General features: G+C 38.3%; 1 protein-coding gene across 1 annotated transcript in view; it reads right to left on the reverse strand.

The window, feature by feature from the left end:
* Positions 1-23,382, reverse strand: part of LOC308239277 (vascular endothelial growth factor receptor kdr-like) — a gene marked incomplete at both ends in the record, with an annotated part of 686,009 nt that overhangs the window by 530,079 nt on the left and 132,548 nt on the right. Inside the window, one exon of the mRNA XM_080652065.1 lies at positions 345-472. Coding sequence (XP_080508191.1) covers positions 345-472 — 128 coding nt within the window. The remainder of the gene's footprint in view (positions 1-344; positions 473-23,382) is intronic.

Below are 23,382 nucleotides of genomic sequence, written 5' to 3' on the forward strand. Positions count from 1 at the left end.
TCTTGAGTATTCCTCTGAAAACTATCCACCATTTTCTCTCTATTTAAGAAAAATAATCACTCTGGTTCTGCATATGAACAGCATTTACATACAGTCTACATGAGGTCTTACAGTACATCTAAGCATCCATTGTCTCTCCCCCCCCCACAGTTTTTATACACTCGTGGTGACACTGGTCCATGGTAAAATGGCACTATGTCTGCTTCTATATGCTGCTCCAAAGAGGCAGACACAACACAGCTGGTGCAAGAAATGAGACTGAAATACTGTCCCCTACTCTCTTTATGTTTCACAATCTAGATAACAGCAAGTTCTCTATCTGAGACCCCAATAATGAAACTTACCAACTGAAGCTTGACATTGACATCAGGAGAAGTAACTCGGCATGGCAGAACCACCTCTTGGGTTCCAGTAAACACAGTGATCACCAGTGGCGTATCATAGTAGGTCTGCACAAAGACCTGGTTGTCATCTGCAGTAATGACAAATCAGACCAGGATTGCTATTGTCATCAGGATAAGAGTCCATAGTTTTTATATGGCACTTGAAGATCATTATATTTAGTTCTGTAATTTTATACAAGAAATCTGGTTCAGAGAAAGAAAAGAACTCAACAAAGGGGTACAGTGAGGACTTGAAGCCAGGTACCCTAACTCCTAGGAAATTTTTTTTTCATAAGAACCAGGAAAAAACACAAGTCTGTTCATAAAAGTTTGTAAGAGAAATCCATTCCATTAATTTTACCTATTGGGTCACATCGTATAAGTCAAATTTCTCATCCACATGGTGATGTCTCTGATAATTATCAAATTTTCTGTCATCTAAAATCCTTATTTCTTTTTCATGTAAACTGTTTAAAACCCTATGGATTCCCTGCATATAATGATTGTCAAGATAATTTAAGCTAATATCCATAGTGATTAATGGATTAGGCATATTACATTCTATATCCAGGATAACTGTTTATTTGAATGCTTTATCTCCTATATATGCCAAAATCAGATCACTGCTGTCCTTTTATAAATGAAAATGCATTTGAATGACTACAAGCAATCTCAAGTTACATCTACTTTGTTTATCTACAGGAGATCTCAGAACCAATCAATAAATTTATGTGGGCACTTGCAGTGTAGGCACTTCTCATATGGTAAATACACAGAATGTCAATCTGAAAATAGAGAATACTTATATTGGATTCCAAGATGGCTGTAGAATAGCTGGAAGCTCCATCCTTTTGATCCCAACCACGGACTGGACTTGGAGCTAAACTGCAGAGCAATTGGCTTGAAAGACCAGTTGAAGTGTTGTGATCTGAAATATTGAGAACAGAGACCACAGAGGAAAGATAGGAGGAGATATGGAGAGGATCCAGGAAAGCCTGCCTGAACACAGTTCCATAGGGGAAGGAAGAGAAGCTGAGAGCTGCAACATTCAAGGGACAAGACCTGAGGCAGACCCAGCTTCTGGGTTTGGAAGGCCCTACCCACCAGACAACTTGGGACTCTACCTTGGCAAGCATTAGACAGGCTACTGAGGGCCAGGCAGGGACAGCAACTGATATTGGCTTGCACCAGAGACCCTCCTGGGTGGCCCAGCACACCACATGGCCAGCTTCAGACAAGATCAGAGCATTATCCAGTGAACTCCACAAGAAGCATATCCAAATAGTGATCACAATAGGCACTAAAATTTGCTGAGGTGAACTCCACTTTTAAAAAATATTTTATTTAGTCTTTTTATATTTCACTTTTTATTCTTCTCTTTTTTATTTCATATCTCTTCTCTCTTTACTTTTCTTATTTGTTCTTTTCTTTTTATTTTTTATTCAATTTTTCCATTTTTATTTTTCTGCTAGTGGCCCAGTACACACAATTTATGCACATTAAAAGGGAGTTAATTAGAGGAAATATTTTAATATTGCTATTTGCCCATTCTCTATAATAGAAGTGTCCGGCCAGCCCCACCCACATTGGGCGACACCAAGACCCGGCTAGCCCCATCCCCCTGCTGGGCGGGGGGTGCAGCCTCAGGTCCCCTGGCCCTGGCCCACACCACGCAGCCTCACTCAGACCCGCTGCGCTGTGAGACCCCAGATCCACCGTGCCACAGGACTCATCAATGCACATCCTGGTGACTGGTGGTTTGGTCGTTATGGATGAAAATAAAGTCTTGAATTTAAGCATGCACATTCATTTTCAATGCCTGATTTGTCTACGTTCTCTAAATTGCAAAATAAATAAGATCTTCAGCCAGATCATAATGCCAAGTTCTTTATAAAATGACACATACCATTCTCTCCACTCAGTATGCTCCATTTGAATGGATTAAATGTATGTGACTCATATGAAAGGCACTGCTGCTTGCTCTTAATAGAGGAAGCATTAGCTCATTACCTAACACCATAAAGTACTTTAAATGGGATATACTGACTTGAAGAACAGAAGGAAAAATAACAAAAAAACAAAAACAAAAACAAAAACAAAAAACAATGTTCAGTGCTGTGGACTGCAGAATCCTCTCCCTTTCCCTTTGTTTTTTTTTTTTTTCTGCTTTACCCATTGACCTATTTGCGCTCTGCCTCAAAATCAACACAGAAGACAAAATTAGATGCCGTAATCTGCATTTTATATTGCCATTTGAGTATAAAGGGGTGTTTTTCAATCTTTACATTTTTTTTAAATCTATGCATCTCAAACTTGCTCCTAACATTCCAGGAGCCAAGCCAACATGGCTGTGCAGACACACCTTTGTTAGGTGCTGTCAGGCTTCAGGGATGGGGCAGGGAACAAGTCAGGTGTTTCTGGAAACGAATCAGCTCTCCTTTCTACATAGCAGGAGTCTTTTCATTACAAAATGCAAAGCAGCAGCCATTTTCCATTACCCCCATCCCTAGCCCTCCTTGCCTGGGGTTGTGGGGTGTAGGAAGGGGCTGGGAGGATATTTACTCTTGGCTCTTTGATTTCTCTTATTTAACTGAGCTCAGTGACAGCTGCTTCTCTGAGTGCAACACAAGCTGGCTCAGGGCTAGCCGCACCTGGAAGGCAAGCAGCAGAGCTGACCAGGGGCTTTGATCAAGCCCAGGCACATGGGTCACAGCAACCTCGGCAGGCGGGCTGCTCCTGAAGACTCTAGGCCCCTCCCAGCTTCGCACCCCAGCTCCCTGCTCTCCCCCTTTCACCCACAGTTGCCACTGGCATGGTGTGCACCAAGGCTTGGTGTGCTAATGCCAGGGTTGCAGGGTCAAGATGCTCCGCCTCCTCCTAGCACTTTGAGCCATAAGCGCAGGCAAGGACCTTTCCACTTGGTCTTGGTCTTTGGTCACTGCTGAGGTTTTCTGGACTCTCTAGGCCAGGGACAGCCAGGACCTTTGCTTCTGACCAATGCTGTGCCTGCAGCCTGCCTGGGGTAGCCCCAGCCCTGGGAAAGTGTCAGGGCATGGCTGGCCTGGGTGAGGGGCCATGGGGGAATGGGGGGTTGGCTAGCCGCCCCACCCTCAATTGAGGTGGGAGAGGCTGATCAGGAGTGGGGCCAGGGGAGGGGCTGGGCAGGGCTGCCATCTTGTGAGGGTGTTATGGCATGAGGGTCAATTTGCATATTACCTCTTTATTATATAGGATTCTATATTTTATTTTATTATTACTTTTTTAAATTATTATTTTTTCTTTCATATTTTTTTTCTTTTCTCTTATTTCCTAATGGTGGTTTTTTTTTTCAGCTTAGTCTTATTTTGTCTTGTTTTGTTCTGTCAGCACCAGTAAAACAGTTTACATGACTTGGAGTTAAGACTTATAGTTAGCCAGGCTGAAGGCCAAGCCCACCCACAAGGAGGACACAAGCAATCAAGATTCAATTATAACCTGAGGGACCACATAATCCACACAAGGGACCTTCCCAGAGCATCCACTCAGGAGATCAAGGAGACTAAACCACTGGGTTCCACAGGACACCCACTATTGTAGGCCATCCCAGCAAGACTGTGAGTCATATAAGTTTTTCTAAAACATAGACAGAAATAAAAAGAAACAGCAAAAACGGGGAAACAAAGAAACAGGCCATAATGAAAGAAGATGAGGAATCTCCAGGAAAAAAAAAAAAAGCTAAATGAAAGGGAGATAAGCAGTTTATCAGAAACAGAGTTCAGAAACTAGACCAACAACTTACACCATACACAAGAACAAACTCAAAATGGATAAAATACTTAAATATAAGACATGAAACCATAGGCAGAAAAATCTCAGACATCCCTCAAAGCAATAAGTTTACCAATACATCTCCTAGGACAATGGAAACTAAGGAGAGAATAAACAAATGGGACTACATTAAAATGAAAAAAACTGCTGCACTGCAAAAGAAACCATCAAAATAGCACGAGAGAACGCTCCCCAATTGGCGCATACACACGGGTTCAGAGGAGCTCTACACTCCACCATGGAAAGGTCAGATTTCGCCTGGGATAAGGTGAGGTCTCTGGTCCCAGCGGCGCGAGAGAGGAACGCGCGTTTTGCGGGAGCTGGGGGACCAGGGAAGTCTGTGCCTAGAAAAATCCGTGGCTGTTGGGGCTGGCGTGATCTGTGAATGTGGAAGGGGGTCCTCAGAGCTGCTAACAGAAGGGCTCTCTAAAAAGCAACCCATTTTGATCTGACGTGCAGGGACACCCTAAGAATTTCAGGGGTGTGCTAGACTTACGCGCAGTCATGGAGTGCGCACACTTGGGCTTTTTCCTCTTGAAATTCTTGCTTCTGATTACTAAGCCCAATACATAGGATCACCCAGTTGGGGACACCCTGGGAGACTGCAGGGGAAAGTTGTTTTTCTGGAACCTGGGGATCGGAGCGGGGAGTGACCATCGGAGAGCCAGCTCTGAGGCAGCCCACTCCCACAAACCAGTAGTGAGTGCCACAGGGAAAGAAGGCTCTAACACTCCCTAGAGAGGCCATAGATAAACCCGGAAGTCAATCCAGAAACACTGCCACCCAGGGGCTGAATCACAAATTGACTCTTGTGTAATCAAAAATAAAGGAATACGAATTAAGACACACCACCTGCTTAAAATCAGGACTGGCTTACATCACTGAAGAGCAGTGGAACGCAGGGAACTGAAATACTTTCCGGACTGAGAAACAGGTGCGCCAAACAGAACAACAGAGGAAGTGAATGACCTTCACTACTCCATATTTTATTTTTATTTTTTATTTTTTTATTTTTTTATTTTCATTTTTTGCATCTTTTACTCAAGAAACTAATTTTTTTCTTTTTTCCTCACTTGATTTTACCTTTTTAATTATTACATTTTTATTTTCAATCCGTATTATTACTACTGCTATTTTCTTTTTTTTTTTTATGTGTCATTTTATTTTCTCTTCATTTTGTTTTGGGATTAATGTTCTACATTCTATTTTTATCTTTCCTTTAGCATCATTTTACTCTATCTCAACTCTACCTTTATGCCATCACTCTCTTCCTCACTTTTCCCTTTTCGGTGTCCTGTTTATCTTACCCCTTTCCTGCTTTAGATTTTCCCTATTCTTTCTGTTTACCCCCTGTTAAAATTTCACCCTACTTGTATATCTAATCTCCAATCCCCTGCTCCAAGTCCATACACACCTCTCTCTTTGCTGTCTTAACTATCCAAAAAATTGTTTTTCTCTCTGTCCTTTTGTTGTTGTTCGCTTGAATGTAGATTATATGGAATTTTTATGCTTTTTTGTGAGATTGTTTTGCTTATTCTTCTTTTGTTTATTTTTTTGTTTGTTGAGTGCTTCTGTCTTCCCTTGCCTCACTCAATATTAGTTGGTGTTGTAGTTTGTATTAATCCCCAGGTACTTGTTGCTGGCATTTGCTGGGATAAGTGATTGCTCTATTGGAGTTTTATCCCCAATATATATAGTGTGTTTCCCTTTCTCTCTTAGTCTCTTTCTTGTCTCTCTTATTTTTTTTATCTCCTTTTTTACCCTTTTTGCAATTTCATTTTGACACTCCTTTTTTCTTCTTCTTCTTCCTTTCTTTTTCCTCTTCTTCTTTCTCTCCTATCCCCTAATTTGCCTTTCTCTGGAGGTCACCTTTATTGGAGGTTATTAATATCGTGAATACATTTCTGTTCAGTGCCTTGTGTGTTGTACCTGGTAGTGCTGTATTTTGTGCCTTTAAATCAACGCAGGAGAGAGAGAACTACATAACCAGACACCCAGAGAAGAGAGACCATGGGGAGACAAAGACACAGCCCGCATATGAAAGAAAAGCAGGCATCACCAGAAAAGGAAGTAAACGAAATGGAGGCAAGCAACCTTCCAGAAAAAGAATTCAGAGAAATGGTCATAAGGTGGCTGAAAAGAATGGAAGACAAATTCGACAATATGAGCAAGAACCAAGAGGAAATGAAGAAGAACCAAGAAGAAATGAAAAATGACATCGCTGCTGTAAAGAACTCAATAGAAAGCATCAAGAGTAGACTAGAAGAAGCAGAGGACCGCATCAGTGAGGTAGAAGACAAGATGGAAAAAAATACCCAAGTAGAGCAACTTCTAGAAAAAAAAAATTAAAAGGCAGGAGGAGAGCCTAAGGGAACTTTGGGACAACACGAAACAAAACAACATCCGCATAATAGGGGTTCCAGAAGGAAAGGAAGCTGAGCAAGGAATGGAAAACCTCTTTGAAGAAATAATGACAGAAAATTTCCCAGATATAGAGAAGAAAAAACCCACACAAATCCAAGAAGCTCGCAGAGTCCCAAGCAAAATGAACCCCAAAAGACTCACGCCAAGGCACATTATAATTGAATTGGCAAACACCAATGACAAAGTAAGAATCTTAAAAGCGGCAAGAGAGAGACAGAAAGTTACATACAAAGGAACCTCCATCAGACTAGCAACTGATTTCTCAACAGAAACTCATCAGGCCAGAAGGGAATGGAATGAAATATACAAAGTCATGCAAAGGAAGGGTCTGAATCCAAGAATACTGTACCCAGCAAGGCTGTCAATCAAAATTGAAGGTGAAATCAGGAGCTTCACAGACAAAACAGGACTAAGGGAATTTATTACCACCAAACCAGCAATGCAAGAAATGCTAAAGGGTCTACTGTAAAAAAAAAAAAAAAAAGAAAGAAATAGGAAGCGAAGAAGGAACACAGGTGTAAAGAATAGGAATGGCGACAAATAAGTACCTATCAATAATAACTTTAAATGTAAACGGACTAAATGCCCCAATAAAAAGACATAGGGTAATGGATTGGATAAGAAAACATGACCCATATATCTGCTGTCTACAAGAAACCCACCTCAGAAAAAAAGACGCACACAGACTGAGGGTGAAGGGATGGAAAGAGGTTTTCCAGGCAAATGGAACTGAAAAAAAGCTGGGGTAGCAATACTTATATATGACAAATTAGATCTCAAGCTGAAGGACATAACAAGAGATAAGGAAGGCCACTTCATAATACTAAAGGGAGCAATCCAACAAGAAGAAATAACTCTGGTAAACATATATGCACCCAATACAGGAGCACCCAAATACATAAAAAAACTCCTGGAGGATATCAAGGGAGAGATTGACAGCAATACAATCATAGTAGGAGACTTTAATACCCCACTATCACCATTGGACAAATCCTCTAAACAAAAAATCAGCAAAGAAACATCAATCCTAAATGACTCACTAGACCAGATGGAATTAATTGACATCTTCAGAACATTTCACCCCAAAGCAACAGAATATACATTCTTCTCAAGTGCACATGGGTCATTTTCAAAAATAGACCATATGTTGGGACATAGGCAAAGTCTCTTCAAATTCAAGAGATAGAAATCATATCAAGCATCTTCTCCGACCACAGTGGCATAAAACTGGAAATCAACTACAGTAAAAACAACCCAAAGAAATCAAACACATGGAGGCTAAACAACATGCTATTAAACCATGACTGGGTTACCAGAGAGATCAAAGAAGAAATAAAAAACATCATGGCAACAAATGACAATGAAAACACTACAATCCAAAATCTATGGGACACAGCGAAAGCAGTCTTGAGAGGGAAGTTCATAGCTCTACAAGACTACTGCAAAAAAACAAGAAACAGGGGTAATAAATTACCTAACCCAACAACTCTAAGAGTTAGAAAAAGAGCAACAAGAAAAGCCCAGTGTAAGCAGAAGGAAGGAAATAATAAAGATCAGAGCAGAGATAAATGACATAGAGACCAAAGAAACAATACAAAAGATCAACAAAACCAAGAGCTGGTTCTTTGAAAGGATAAACAAGATTGATGAACCTCTAGCCAGGCTCACCAAGAAGCAAAGAGAGAGGACCCAAATAAACAAAATCAGAAATGAGAGAGGTGAAATAACAACAGATTCCTCCGAAATACAAAGGATTGTTAAAAAATACTACGAACAACTCTATTCCAACAAACTGGACAACCTGGAGGAAATGGACATATTCCTAGAAAAATATAACCTTCCAGAACTCAATCAAGAAGAATCTAAACAGCTCAATATGCCAGTAACTATGGAAGAAATTGAAGCAGTCATCAAAGAGCTTCCGGCAAACAAAAGCCCGGGGCCAGACGGCTTCACAGGAGAGTTTTACCAAACATTCAAGGAAGAACTGAAACCTATCCTCCTCAGACTATTGCAAAACATTCAAGAGCAAGGAACACTTCCAAGCTCCTTCTATGAAGCCAGCATCACCCTAATACCAAAACCAGATAACGACAACACAATGAAGGAGAATTACAGGCCAATATCACTCATGAATGTAGATGCCAAAATCCTCAACAAAATTCTAGCAAATCGGATCCAGCAGTACATCAGAAAGATCATACACCATGACCTAATAGGGTTTATCCCAGGAATGCAAGGACGGTACAATATCCGAAAATCAATAAATGTGATACATCACATAAACAAATTGAAAGATAAAAATCACATAGTCATATCAATTGATGCAGAAAAAGCATTTTACAAAAATCCAACACCCTTTCTTGATAAAAACTCTTAACAAGGTGGGAATAGAAGGATCATACCTCAACATAATAAAAGCTATATATTATAAACCCACAGCTAACATCATACTCAATGGGCAAAAACTAAAACCATTTCCCCTAAGAACAGGAACAAGACAAGGATGCCCACTCTCACCACTCCTGTTTGACATAGTACTGGAAGTATTAGCCATTGCAATTAGACAAGAAGAAGAAATAAAAGGCATCCAAATTGGAAAAGAAGAAGTAAAGCTGTCCTTATTTGCAGATGACATGATATTGTACATAAAAAACCCGAAAGACTCCATCAAAAAACTAACAGACTTAATAAATGAATTCGGCAATGTAGCAGGATACAAAATTAATGCCAAGAAATCTATGGCATTTCTATACACCAACAGTGAACTTACAGAAAGAGAGACTAAAAAAGCAATCCCATTTTCCATTGCACCAAAAAAATTAAGATACTTAGGAATAAACCTAACCAAGGAGGTAAAAGACTTATATGCAGAAAACTACAGGACACTGAAAAAAGAGATAGAGGAAGATGTAAATAGATGGAAGAACATACCATGTTCATGGATTGGTAGAATCAACATCATCAAAATGTCCATACTACCCAAAGCAATCTATAGATTCAATGCACTCCCCATTAAAATACCAACAGCATATTTCACAGACCTAGAAAGAACTCTCCAAAAATTCATCTGGAATAAAAAAAGACCCCGAATAGCCACAGCAATCCTGAGAAAGAAGAATAAAGTAGGAGGAATCTCAATACCAGATTTCAAGCTGTATTACAAAGCCACTGTCCTCAAAACAGCCTGGTATTGGCACAAGAACAGACATATAGATCAATGGAATAGAATCCAGATATCGACCCAAACCAATATGCGCAATTAATATTTGACAAAGGAGGCATGAGCATACAATGGAGTCAAGACAGTCTCTTCAATAAATGGTGTTGGGAAAATTGGACAGATACATGCAAAAAAATGAAACTAGATCACCAACTTACACCATACACAAAAATAAACTCAAAATGGATACAGGACTTAAATATAAGACGGGAAACCATAAGAGTACTAGAGGAATCCACAGGCAGCAAAATCTCAGACATATGCCAAAAGAACTTTTTCACTGATACTGCCCCTAGGGCAATGGAAGCCAAAGAGAAAATAAACAAATGGGACTACATCAAAATAAAAAGCTTTTGCACAGCAAAAGAAACCATCAACAAAACAACAAGAAACCCCACTGTATGGGAGAACATATTTGCAAATGGTATCACTGATAAAGGTTTAATTTCCAACATCTACAGGCAGCTTATACAACTTAATAAAAGGAAGATAAATGATCCAATAAAAAAATGGGCAACAGACCTAAATAGAATCTTTTCAAAAGAAGACAGAAGGAAGGCCAAGAGACACATGAAAACATGCTAAAAGTCACTTATTATCCGAGAGATGCAAATCAAAACGACAATGCGATACCATCTCACACCTATCAGAATGGCTATCATCAACAAATCAACAAACGACAAGTGTTGGCGAGGATGCGGAGAAAAAGGAACCCTCGTGCATTGCTGGTGGGAATGCAGACTGGTGCAGCCACTGTGGAGAACAGTATGGAGTTTCCTCAAAAAACTGAAAATGGAACTCCCATTTGACCCAGTAATCCCACTCCTAGGAATATATCCTAAGAAACCAGAAACACCAATCAGAAAGGATATATGCACCCCTATGTTCATAGCAGCACAATTTACAATAGCTAAGATGTGGAAACAGCCTAGGTGCCCGTCAGCAGATGACTGGATCAGAAAACTTGGTACATCTACACAATGGAATACTATGCTGCCATAAAAAAGAAGGAATTACTACCATTTGTAGGCACCTGGATGGAATTAGAGAACATTATGCTAAGTGAAATAAGCCAGTCAATGAAAGAAAAATACCACGTGATCTCACTCATTTGGTGATAATGAAAAACATTATAAACTGATGAACCAAAAGATAGTTACAGAGGCAGTAAAGCATCAAACAGACTGTCTATTTACAGCGGTAAGGTTAGGGAGAGGTGGGGGAAATAAGAGATCAACTGAAGGACTTGTATGCATGCATATAAGAGTAACCAACAGATGCAAAACATTGGGGGGGGTGGGCATGTATGGGAGTGGGGTGGGGGGGGCAATGGTAAGATATGTACACATATAATACCTTAATAAAAATTTGAAAAAAATAAAAAATAAAAAAATAACACGAGAGCCCATTATATAGGAGAAAATATTTGCCAATGATACATCCAATAAGGGGCTAATCTCCAATATATACAGGGAAGTCATATAACTTAACAAATGGAAAACAAACAATCCAATTTAAATATAGGCAAAGAACCTAAATAGACACTTCTCCAAAGTGTACGTACAGAAAGCCAAGAAACATGAAAAAATGCTCAAAGTCACTAATCACCCCAGAGATGCAGATCAAAATGACAATGAGATATCAGCTCACACCTGTCAGTTTGGCTATCATCAACAAATCAACAAACAACAAGTGATAGTGAGGTTGTGGAGAAAAGGGATGGAATTTAGCAAACTGCTGGTGGGAATTCAGACTGGTGCAGCCACTGTGGAAAACAGCATGGAGTTTCCTCAAAAAAAAATAAATATGGAACTGCCATATGACCCAGTGATACCACTTCTAAGAATATATCCTAAGAAACCTGAAACACTCATCAGAAAGAATATATGTACCCCTATTTTCATAGCAGTGAAATTTACAATAGCTAAGATTTGGAAACAGCCCAAGTGCTCATCAGCAGATGAGAGGATAAAAAAGCTGTGGTTGGATAGGAAGATTGCTGCCAATGGGAAGGCAGGCTGCAAGATAGTGTGTGAGTGAGAGAATAAAAGGAGAGTGTGTGGACCTATGGGGAGTGTCTATTGGTGAGTGAGGGACAGCTATATTCCAAGGGATTGTTGGGGACTGCCGGACTGGGCTCCCCTGACGGGCCAGCCTACACTGCTGCTGAAATCTCTCCCAGAGTGACCGGCTCTGCCACAGAGACCATGCCATCTTGAAGGGGAAAGGGGCTGTGATCAGAAGCCTAGCCTTACCTTCAATCGGGAAGAATAAGATGCTTCCTGGGACCCTACAACCACTACACCCAGGGATCAGCAGCAAACCCACAAACACCGGGTCTCAAGCAGCATGAATACATGGACTCGCACGCTCTCTGCACCTTCTCATGGAAAGGTCAGATTTCACCCAGAGAAAGGTGAGGTCTGCGATCCAGGCTGAAGGGAGAAACGCATGCAGTGGGATCTAGAGGTTCAGAGGAAGTCTGCGCCCTCCAAAATCCACAGACGTTGGGGTCAGCATAGTCTGCAAATTTGGAAGGGGCTCCACAGGGCTGCTGACAGAAGGGAACTCTAGAAATCAACCCTTAGCTAGTCTGGGCACAAAAAGGCAGCCTGAAGCTTTAACAGTAAACTGGCTGCACTGTGCCAGGGGAAAAAGATGGACACAGAGACATGAGCAGAGTTGCGCACAGTGCTGGGGCGAAAAAGTCACGAGATCGTGCACTTATTCTGGATTTTTTTTTTCTCTTTAAATCCTTGCTTTTGATTACTAAGCCCAGTACATAGGATCACCCAATTAAAAACACTCTCAGACTGCAGGGAAAAGTTGTTTTTGTGGAACCTGGGAATCAGAGAGGGGAGAAATGATCAGAAAGCCAGATCTGGGGCTGTCCACACCCCCAAAATGGTATTAAGTGCAGCAGGGAAAACATATTATAAATACTGGGAAGAGAGGACTTATAGCCCCGTATGTCAATACAGAAACACTGCCACCCAGGGGTTGAATCACAAACTAATTCTGGTGTAAATACAAGCACAGGCAGGCTGAGTAACAAAGAAATACTGCCAGCTTGAAAACAAGATTGTGGCGTATGACACAGAGGAGCTGTGGAACGAAGGGAACTTCAATACTGGCCTGACTAACTGACAGTAATCAGGCATGCCAAACAGAAGAGTAGAGGAAGTGAATGACCTTCACCACTGCACATTTGTATTTTTTTATTTTTTATTTAAGAAACTAATTTTTTTCTTTTGTTCTCAATTGATTTTACCCTTTTAATTATTATATTTTTATTTTTAATCAGTATTATTACTACTACTATTTTACCTTTTTTTAAAGTTTCATTTTGTTTTCTCGATCTTTTATTTTATTTTGGGATTAGTATTCTACATTCTATTTTCATTTTTCCTTTAGCATCATTTTACTCTATCTCAACTTTACCTTAATGCCAACACGCTCTTCCTCATTTTTCCCTTTTTGTTGTCCTGTTTCTCTTACCCTATTCCTGCTTTAGATTTTCCCTATTCCTTCTTTTTAAACCCTGTTAAAAATTCATCCTACTTACATATATAATTTCCAATCCCCTGCTCCAAGCCTATACACAATTCTCTCTTCACTATCCAAATGTTTTTCTCTCTTCCCTTTTTTGCTTGTTTTTGTTGTTATTGTTTTTTCATTTATGTTTGTTTTATTTTGTTTTGTTTTGCCCTTCTTTCTCACTGTCCTAATGTTGCTTAGTTTGATTGTTGATTAGATTTTTTTATTTCTGTGATTATTTCTCTTTTTTGTTGCTTCTGTTTTTCCTCTCTTCATGTGTTATTAGTTGTTGTTCATAGTTTGCATTCATATCTGGGTGTTAGTTGTTTGCATTTTTTTGGATTAGTTGTTTTTCTATTGGAGTTTTCTCCCCATATTAATAGTTTTTTCCTCCCTTCTTTTTTATTCTTTTTCTTTTCTCTCTTACTTTTTTTCCTTTTATCAATATAATATTCCACTCTTTTTTTAATCCCCAAATTCTCTGTTCTCTACTGGTCACCTTTATTTGGGGTTATTAGTATCCTGAATACATTTGTGTTCAGTGCCTTGTGCGTTGTGCCTTGTTGTGTTGTATTTTGTGCCTTTAAGTCAATGCAGGAGAGAGAGCTACATAACCAGACACCCAGAGAAGAGAGATCATGGGGAGACAAAGAAACAGCCTGCATACGAAAGAAAAGGAGGAATCACAAGAAAAGGAAGTAAACGAAATGGAGGCAAGCATGTCATAGAAAGAATTCAGAGAAATGGTCATAAGGTCACTGAAAAGCTTGGAAGAAAAATTCAACAATATGTGTAAGAATCAAGAGGAAATAAAGAAGAACCAAGAAGAAATGAAAAATGACATCACTGCAATAAAGAACTCAATAGAAAGCATCAACAGTAAACTAGAAGAAGTGGAGGATGGCATCAGTGAGCTATAAGACAAGGTAGGAAAAAAATACCCAAGCAGAGCAGCATCTAGATAAAAAGGTTAAAAAGCAAGAGGACAGCCTAAGGGAACTTTGGGACAACACGAAACAAAATAACAACCGCATAGTATGGGGTACCAGAAGGAAAGAAAACTGAGCAAGGAATAGAAAAGATGTTTGAAAAAATAATGACAGAAAACTTCCCTGATATAGGGAAGAAAAAAAATCACACAAGTCCAAGAAGCTCACAGACTCCCAAATAAAATGAACCCCAAAAGACAGACGCCAAGGCACATTATAATTAAATTGGCAAACACCAACAACAAAGTAAGAATCTTAAAGCTATCAGAGAGAGACAGAAAGTTACCTACAAAGGATCCGGTATCAGACTAGTGACTGATTTCTCAACAGAAACACATCAGAGCAGAAGGGAATGGAATGAAATATACAAAGTCATGCAAAGAAAGGGTCTGAATCCAAGAATACTGTACCCAGCAAGGCTATCAATCAAAATTGAGGGTGAAATCAGGAGCTTCACAGACAATAAAGGACTAAGGGAGTTTATCATCACCAAACCAGCAATGCAAGGAATGCTAAAGGGTCTGCTGTAAAAAGAAGAATAGGAAGCGAAGAAGGAACACAGACATAAAAAATTAAAATGGCAACAAACAAGTACCTATCAACAATAACTTTAAATGTAAATGAATTAAATGCCGCATCCAAAAGACATAGGGTAGCTGAGTGGATAGGAAAACATGACCCATATATCTGCTGTCTACAGGAAACCCACCTCAGAAAAAAGGACTCACACACACTGATGGTGAATGCATGAAAAAAACGTATTTCAGGAAAATGGAAATGAAAAAAAAAAAAAAAAAAAAAAACTGGGGTAGCCATACTCATATCTTACAAATTAGATATCAAAGTGAAGGACATAACAAGTGATAAGGAAGGCCACTTCATAATACTAAAGGGAGCAATACAAAAAGAAAACATAACTCTGGTAAACATATACACACTCAATATAGGAGCACCCAAATACATTAAAAAAAAACACAAAAAAAACACACAAACTTCTGGAGGAGATCAATGGAGAGAATGACAGCAATACAGTCATAGTAGGCGACTATAATACCCCACTAACAGCACTGGACAAATCCTCTGAACAATAAATTAGCAAAGAAATATCAATCCTAAATGACAAACTAGATCAGATGGAATTAATTGACACCTTCAGAACATTTTACCCCAAAGCCATAGAATATACATTCTCCTCAAGTGCACATGGGTCATTTTCAAAGGTAGACCATATGTTGGGACACAGGCAAATTCTCTTCAAATTCAAGAATATAGAAACCATATCAAGCATCTTCTCAGATCACAATGGCATAAAACTAGAAATCAACTACAATAAAAAAATCAAACACCTGGAGGATAAATAGCATGCTATTAAACCATGACTGGATTACCAAAGAGATCAAAGAAGAAATAAAAAGCATCATGACAACAACTGACAATGAAAACACAACAATCCAAAAATCTATGGGACACAGTGAAATCAGTCCTGAGAAGAAAGTTCATAGCTCTACAGGCCTACCTCAAAAAAACAAGAAACAATGGGAATAAATTATCTAACCCTACAACTCAAAGACTTAGAGAGCAACAAGAAAAGCCCAGCATAAGCAGAAGGAAGGAAATAATAAAGATCAGAGTGGAGAAAAAAGATATAGAAACAAACAAACAAAAAAATACAAAAGATCAACAAAACCAAGAGCTGGATCTTTGGAAGGATAAACAAGATTGATGAACCTCTAGCCAGGCTCACCAAGAAGCAGAGAGAGAGGACCAAATAAACAAAATCATATATGAAAGAGGTGAAATAAAAACCGATCCCACAGAAATACAAACAATTATGAAAAAATATTATTAACAACTCTATTCCAACAAAATGGACAACCTAGATGAAATGCACATATTCTTAGAAAAATACAAGCTCCCAAAATTCAACCAAGAAGAATAAAAAAAACATGAATAGTCTGATAACTACCGAAGAATTTGAAACAGCAATCAAAAATCTTCCAACAAACAAAAGCCCTGGTCGGGTCGTTTTACAAGGGAGTTCTACAAAGCATTCAAATAAGAACTAAAACCTTCCTCCTCAGACTATTCCAAAAAATTCAAGAGGAGGGCTCAATTCAAAGCTCATTCTATGAAGCCAGCATTATCCTAATCCTAAAAACAGATAAAGGCACCACACAAAAAAGAGAACTACAGGCCAATATCCTTGATGAACATTGATGCTAAAATCCTCAACCAAATTTTAGCAAATCGGATTCAGCAATACATTAGGAAGATCATACACCATGACCAAGTGGGATTTATTCCAAGAATGCAAGGATAGTACAATATCCGCAAATCAATAAATATGACACATCACATAAACAAACTGAGAGACAAAAATCACAAAATCATATCAATTGATGCAGAAATAGCATTTGACAAAATCCAACACCATTTCTTGATAAAAATTCTCAGCAAAGTGGGAATAGAGTGATCATACCTCAATATAATAAAAGCCCTATAAAACAAACCTACAGCTAACATCATACTCAATTGGCAAAAACTAAACTCATTTCCCCTAAGAACAGGAACAAGACAAGGATATCCACTTTCACAACTCCTGCTGGACATAGTACTAGCCATAGTGATCAGACAACAAGAAGAAATAAAAGGCATTTAAAATGGAAAAGAAGTGAAACTGTCCTTATTTGCAGATGACATGATACTATACATAGAAAACCCCAAAGACTCCATCAAAAAACTAATAGTCTTAATAAGTGAATTTGGCAATGTAGCAGGATACAACATTAACGCCCAGAAATCTATGGCTTTTTTATACACAAATAATGAACACACAGAGAAATGAAAAAAACAAACCCATTTACCATTGGAGCAAAAAAAAATTAAGATACCTAGGAATAAACTTAACTAAAGACATAAAAGACCTGTACTCGGAAAACTATAGGACATTGAAAAAAGAGATAGAGGAAGACATAAACAAATGGAAGAACATACTATTTTCATGGATTGGTAGAATCAACATCATTAAAATGTCCATACTACCTAAAGCAATCTATAGATTCAATGCAATACCTATTAAAATACCAATGGCATATTTCAAAGATCTAGAACAAACTCTCCAAAAATTCAACTGGAATAAAAAAAGACCCTGAATAGCTACAGCAATCTTGAGAAAGAAGAACAAAGTTGGAGGGATCACAATACCAGACATTAAGCTATATTACCAAGCCACGGTTCTCAAAACTTCCTGGTACTGGCACAAGAACAGACATATAGACCAATAAAACAGAATAGAGAACCCAGAAATTGACCCAAGCCGTTATACTCAATATTTGACAAAGGAGACAAGAGCATACAATGGAGTCAAAACAATCTCTTTAGTAAATGGTGCTGGGAAATTTGTTCAGATACATGCAAAAAATGAAGCTATATCACCAACTTAAACCATACACAAAAACAAACTCAAAAGGCTAAAGGATTTGAATGTAAGACAGGAAATCATAAAAATCCTACAAGACTCCATACGCAGCAAAATTGCAGACATATGTCATAGCAATATCTTTACAGACACAGATCCTAGGGCAAGAGAGACTAAGGAGAAAATAAACAAATGGGACTATATCAAAATGAAAATCTTCTGCACAGCATGAGAAATCATCAACAAAACAACAAGAGAGCCCACTGCATGAGAGAACATATTTGCCAATGTTATCTCTGATAAGGGTTTAATCTCCAAAATTTACAGGGAACTCATACAACTTAACAAAATGAAGATAAACAATCCAATCCAAAAATTGGCAAAGGATCTAAATAGACACTTTTCGAAAAGGACATTCAGAAAGCCAAGAGACATATGAAAACATGCTCAAAGTCACTAATCATCCAAGAGATGCAAATCAAAATAACAATGAGGTACCACCTCACACCAGTCAGAATGGCCATCATTAACAAATCAACAAATGACAAGTGCTGGAGAGGATGCAAAGAAAAAGGAACCCTCGTGCACTGCTGGTGGGAATGCAGACTGGTGCAACCATTGTAGAAAACAGTATGGTGTCTCCTCAAAAATTTAAAAATGGAACTGCCATTTGACCCAGTAATATCACTTCTGGGAATATATTCTAAGAAAACAGAAACACCAATCAGAAAGGATATATGCACCCCTATGTTCATAGCAGCAGAATTAACAATAGCTAAGATTTGAAAACAGCTTAAATGCCCATAAGCCAATGAGTGGATTAGAAAACCGTGGTACATCTACACAATGGAATACTATGCTGCTATAAAAAAGAAGGAATTCTTACCATTTGCAGCAGCATGGATGGAACTGGAGAGCATTATGGTAAGTGAAATAAGCCAGTCAGTGAAAGAAAAATACCACTTGATCTCACTCATTTATGGATAATAAAGAACATTATAACCTGGTGAACAAAAAGATAGATACAGAGTCAGAGAAGCTTCAAACAGACTGTCAAATTACAGCGGGAAGGCTGGGAAGGTGTGGGGGAGGTAAGAGATCAACTGAAAGACTTGTACGCATGCATATAATCACAACAATTGGATGCAAGACACTGGTGGGGTTGGGGTGAGGGTATGTGCCAGAGGGTAGGTGAGGCTGGGGGAAGGTCAATGGGGGGAAAAAAGGAGATATATATACTACTATTTGTAATACATTAAACAATTAAAATTTTTTTTTTGAAAAAAAAAGAAAAAAAGCTGTGCTTGCCCTGACTGGTTTTGCTCAGTGGATAGAGCATAGGCCTACCGACTGAAGGGTCCCAGGTTCAATTCCTGTCGGGGGCACTTGAACCCCAGTGTGGGGTGTGCAGGAGGGAATCGATTAGTGATTCTCTCTCACATTGATGTTTCTATCTCTCTCTCCCTATCCCTTTCTCTCTGAAATAAAAAAGAGCTGTGGTACATTTACACAATGGAATACTATGCAGCAATAAAAAAAGAACTCTTACCATTTGCAACAACATGGATGGACCTGGAGAGTATTATACTGAGTTAAATAAGCCAGTCAGAGAAAGATACATATCACATGATCTCACTCATATGTGAAATCTAATGAAGCAAATAAACTGATGATCAAAAATAGACCCAGAGACATAGAAGCATGAACAGACTGTTGAACCTCAGAGGGAAGGCAGGGGAGGATGGATGGAAAGAGATAAACCAATGAACTTGTATGCATACATGCATAACCCATGGACACAGACAATGGGGCGGTGACGGCCTTGGGGGGTGGATGGGAGTGGGCTGGAAGGGTTTAATGGGGGGAAAAGGAGGACCTATGTAATAATTTCAACAATAAAGATTTTTAAGAAAAAGAGACAGAGCTCAAAGTGATGGTTTTAAGAATGTTCAACAGTATGACAAAGGACATAGACAACATGAAAGCAACCAGTTGGACATGAAGAATAACATATCTGAAATAAAGCATACACTGGAAGAAATAAACAGTAGGTTAGATGAAACAGAGGGTCAAATTGGCAAATTAGAAGACAGGTAGGAAAAAAACAATCAGAGAAGAAAAAATAATTAAAAACCATGAGGATAGTTTAAGGGAACTTTGGAACAACATGAAATATAACAATTTTATAAGGGTACCAGAAAAAGAAGAAAGTGAATAAGGGATAGAGAACCTGTTTGAGAAATAATGACAGAAAACTCTAATCTAGTGAAAAAAAAGTTACCAAGTTCAAGAAGCACAGAGTCCCAATAAAGATGAACTAAAGAGACCTATACCAAGACACATCATAATTAAAATGGCAAAGTTTAAACACAAAGAACAACCTTAAATAAATCAAGACACAGATACTCAGTCGCTTAAAAAGGAGTTCTCATAAGGCTGTAAGATGATTTCTCAACAGATACACTACAGACCAGAAGGGCATGAAGAACTCAAAGTAATGAAAAGCAAGGATATGAAACCAGGATTACTCAATCCAGTGAGGCTCTCTTTTAAAATTGAAAGTGAAGTGAAGAGCTTCCCAGACCAAAGACAAAGGTTAAAGGAGTTCATTACCAGCAAACCAACCTAGGAAGAAATGTGAAAGGGACTGCTAGAAGGAAAAGAAATATATACAGAGAGGAACATAGGCATAAAGAATAAAAATGGGAATAAATAAGGCCCTATCTATCTATATATAAAAAAGGCTAATATGCAAAGTGTCCCGTCTGGAGGTTGACCTGGAGACTGGGAGTTCAATTGCTTGCTATGATGTGTACTGACCACCAGGAGGCAGCGCGGAATGAAGGAAGGCCCCGATTGGCCCTGATCACCAGCCAGGCCTAGGGACCCTACCCATGCATGAATTTTGTGAACCGGGCCTCTAGTCAATAATAACCTAAAATGTAAATAGATTAAATTTTCCAATCAAAAGACATAGGGTAGCTGAATGCATAAGAAAACATGACTCATGTATATGCTGTCTACAAGAGACCAATTTCAGAACAAAAGACACATAATCTGAAGGTGAAGGGATGGAAAAAAATATTCCCTGCAAATGTCAACAACAACAAAAGCTGGGGTAGCAATACTTATAACTGACAAACTACACTTCAATACAAAGGCCAAAATAAGAGACAAAGAAGGTCACTATATAATACTACAAGGATCAATCCTACAAGGGGATAAATATATATGCACCCAATATATGAGCACCTAAATATATGTTTAAAAAAAAACCTCTTGGTGGACTTTAAGGGAGAGATTGAAAGCAAAACAGTCATAGTAGGGGACTTTCACACCCAACTGACATCATTGAATAGATCTTCCAGACATAAAAATGAACAAGTAAACTGGAACTTTAAACAACACACTAGATTAGATGGATTTAATTGCTATTTACAGAACATTTCATCCCAAAAGATAAGCATTCTTCTCAAGTGCATATGGAACATTCTCAAAGACAGACCACATGTTAGGATACAAAATAAGTCTTAACTAATTCAAAAAGACTGAAATCATATCAAGAATCTTCTCATATCACAAAGACATAAAACTAGAAATCAATTATAACAAAAAAATCTCAAAATATTCAAACACATGCAGGCTAAATAGTATGTTATGAAATAGTTAATGGATTACCAATAAGATCCAGGAAAAATTAAAATACTTCCTAGAAACATGAAAATTAACACACAACATCCCAAAATCTATGGGACTCAGTGAAAGCAGTACTGAAAGGCAAGTTCATAGAATTAAAAGCTTAGTTCAAGAAACAAGGAAAATCTCAAATAAACTATCTAACCATACACCTAAAAGAACTAGAAAAAATACAATAAAAGGAGCCCAGAGGGAGTAGAAGTAGGAAATAATAAAGGTCATAGTGGAAATAAATGACATAGAGACTAAAAATCAATATGAAATAGCAAGGAAACCAAGAGGAGGTTCCTTAAAAAGATAAACCTAGATTGACAAATCCTTAGCCAGACTAACTAAGAAACAAAGAGAGAGGGCCCAAATAAATAAAATCAGAAATGAAAGACGCAAAGTAACAACTGACATCACAGAAATACAAAGGACTGTAAGAAAATACTGTGGATAACAATGTGCCAACCAATCCAACAAACTGGGTGAAATGGACACATTCCTGGAAACATACAATCTTCCAAAACTGAATCAGGAAGAATCAGAAAACCTTAATAGACCATTAACAACTAATGAAATTGAAGCAATAATAAAAAACTTCCAGCAAACAAAAGTCCTGGATCAGATGGCTTCACAGATTAATTTTACCAAGCATTCAAAAAAGAATTAACATCTATCTTTCTCAAACTATTCCAAATCTCAAATCATAAAGTAATTCACAATCTTAGACTGCAGAATGAATTATTCTCTGTATCATGAGTTAGGATTGATATAAAAGACAGGAGTGATGGAAGGCACCCATAAACCTTATCTTTGATTTTTCCAGGAATTTTTCAAATTTGTACGGAATAGATCCAGAGTGGTTTTGAAGTAATGGTAGAGACCAAAAGGTTTAGGATGATCAGCCTCACCATATGATACCTTCAACATAAGAGAGGAACTTCTCTTTATCTGATGTTTTTTTGTGTGCTTTTTTTTTCCCAGAATTGGATATCAAGATCATTTATTCTCTATCAATAAACCTTTCCAAGATAGTGTGAGTCATTAAACAATATGGCAAATAAAAACAGATGGTAGAAGGAGAGGGGACAGGAACCATAACCCTTCTGAAGGTTCCATAACTCCTATCAGATCAGATGGTGATCCTGGAACCAGAGGAAGAGAGCTCCCTTCACATCCATTCCAATGGCTAATGAGCTCAAACCCCAAATTAGGGAAAGGCTGTCATAAAGCTTGCTGTTCTCCTAAATGCAACAAGCTAATAGGTACAGAATAAAGCTGAATCCAGCATGGCAAAGCCATTAAGAGGTAGGCCTGGCATCTTACAAGAGGGGAAGAATATAGGGGAAGAGAAGAATAATTAATTACAAGCTTTAGAGAGGAGACCCTCCACCACTTTCTACCTGTGTTCCCTTCATTATCAGAAAAAAAGTCTACTTGCTCATTAATATCAAAAAGAAAAATAGTAATTTACAGTGGAAAAGGCTGGCATAAAAACCTTAAACAAGTGATCAAATTTAATATCATCAGTTATAGAATAGACACCATAAGACTCTTAATAAGACATCACTTCTTAACATTTTTTACAACAAATGCAACAACTGAGTTTAATCATAAGGCAACATCATCAGAAAAAAACAAATTAAGGGACATTCTATGAAATAACTGGCCTATAGTCTTCAAAAATATCAAGGTCATAAAAGACTAGGAAAGACTGAGAAGCTGTCACCAAGTGGAAGAAAATAGAGACCTGACAACCAAAACTGATGTGGGTTCCTGGATCAGATAAAGGATATTAACAAGATAATTGGTGAAATTTGGATAGGTATAAAAGTAGCATTAAACTTATGTTAATTTATTGATTTTTATAATTTTACTCTGATTTTTACAAATGCTAACATTTTGAGAAGCTAGTAAAGA

Source organism: Plecotus auritus (genome assembly GCF_963455305.1).
Source record: "Plecotus auritus genome assembly, chromosome: X".
In the NCBI taxonomy this organism is placed as follows: domain Eukaryota; kingdom Metazoa; phylum Chordata; class Mammalia; order Chiroptera; family Vespertilionidae; genus Plecotus; species Plecotus auritus.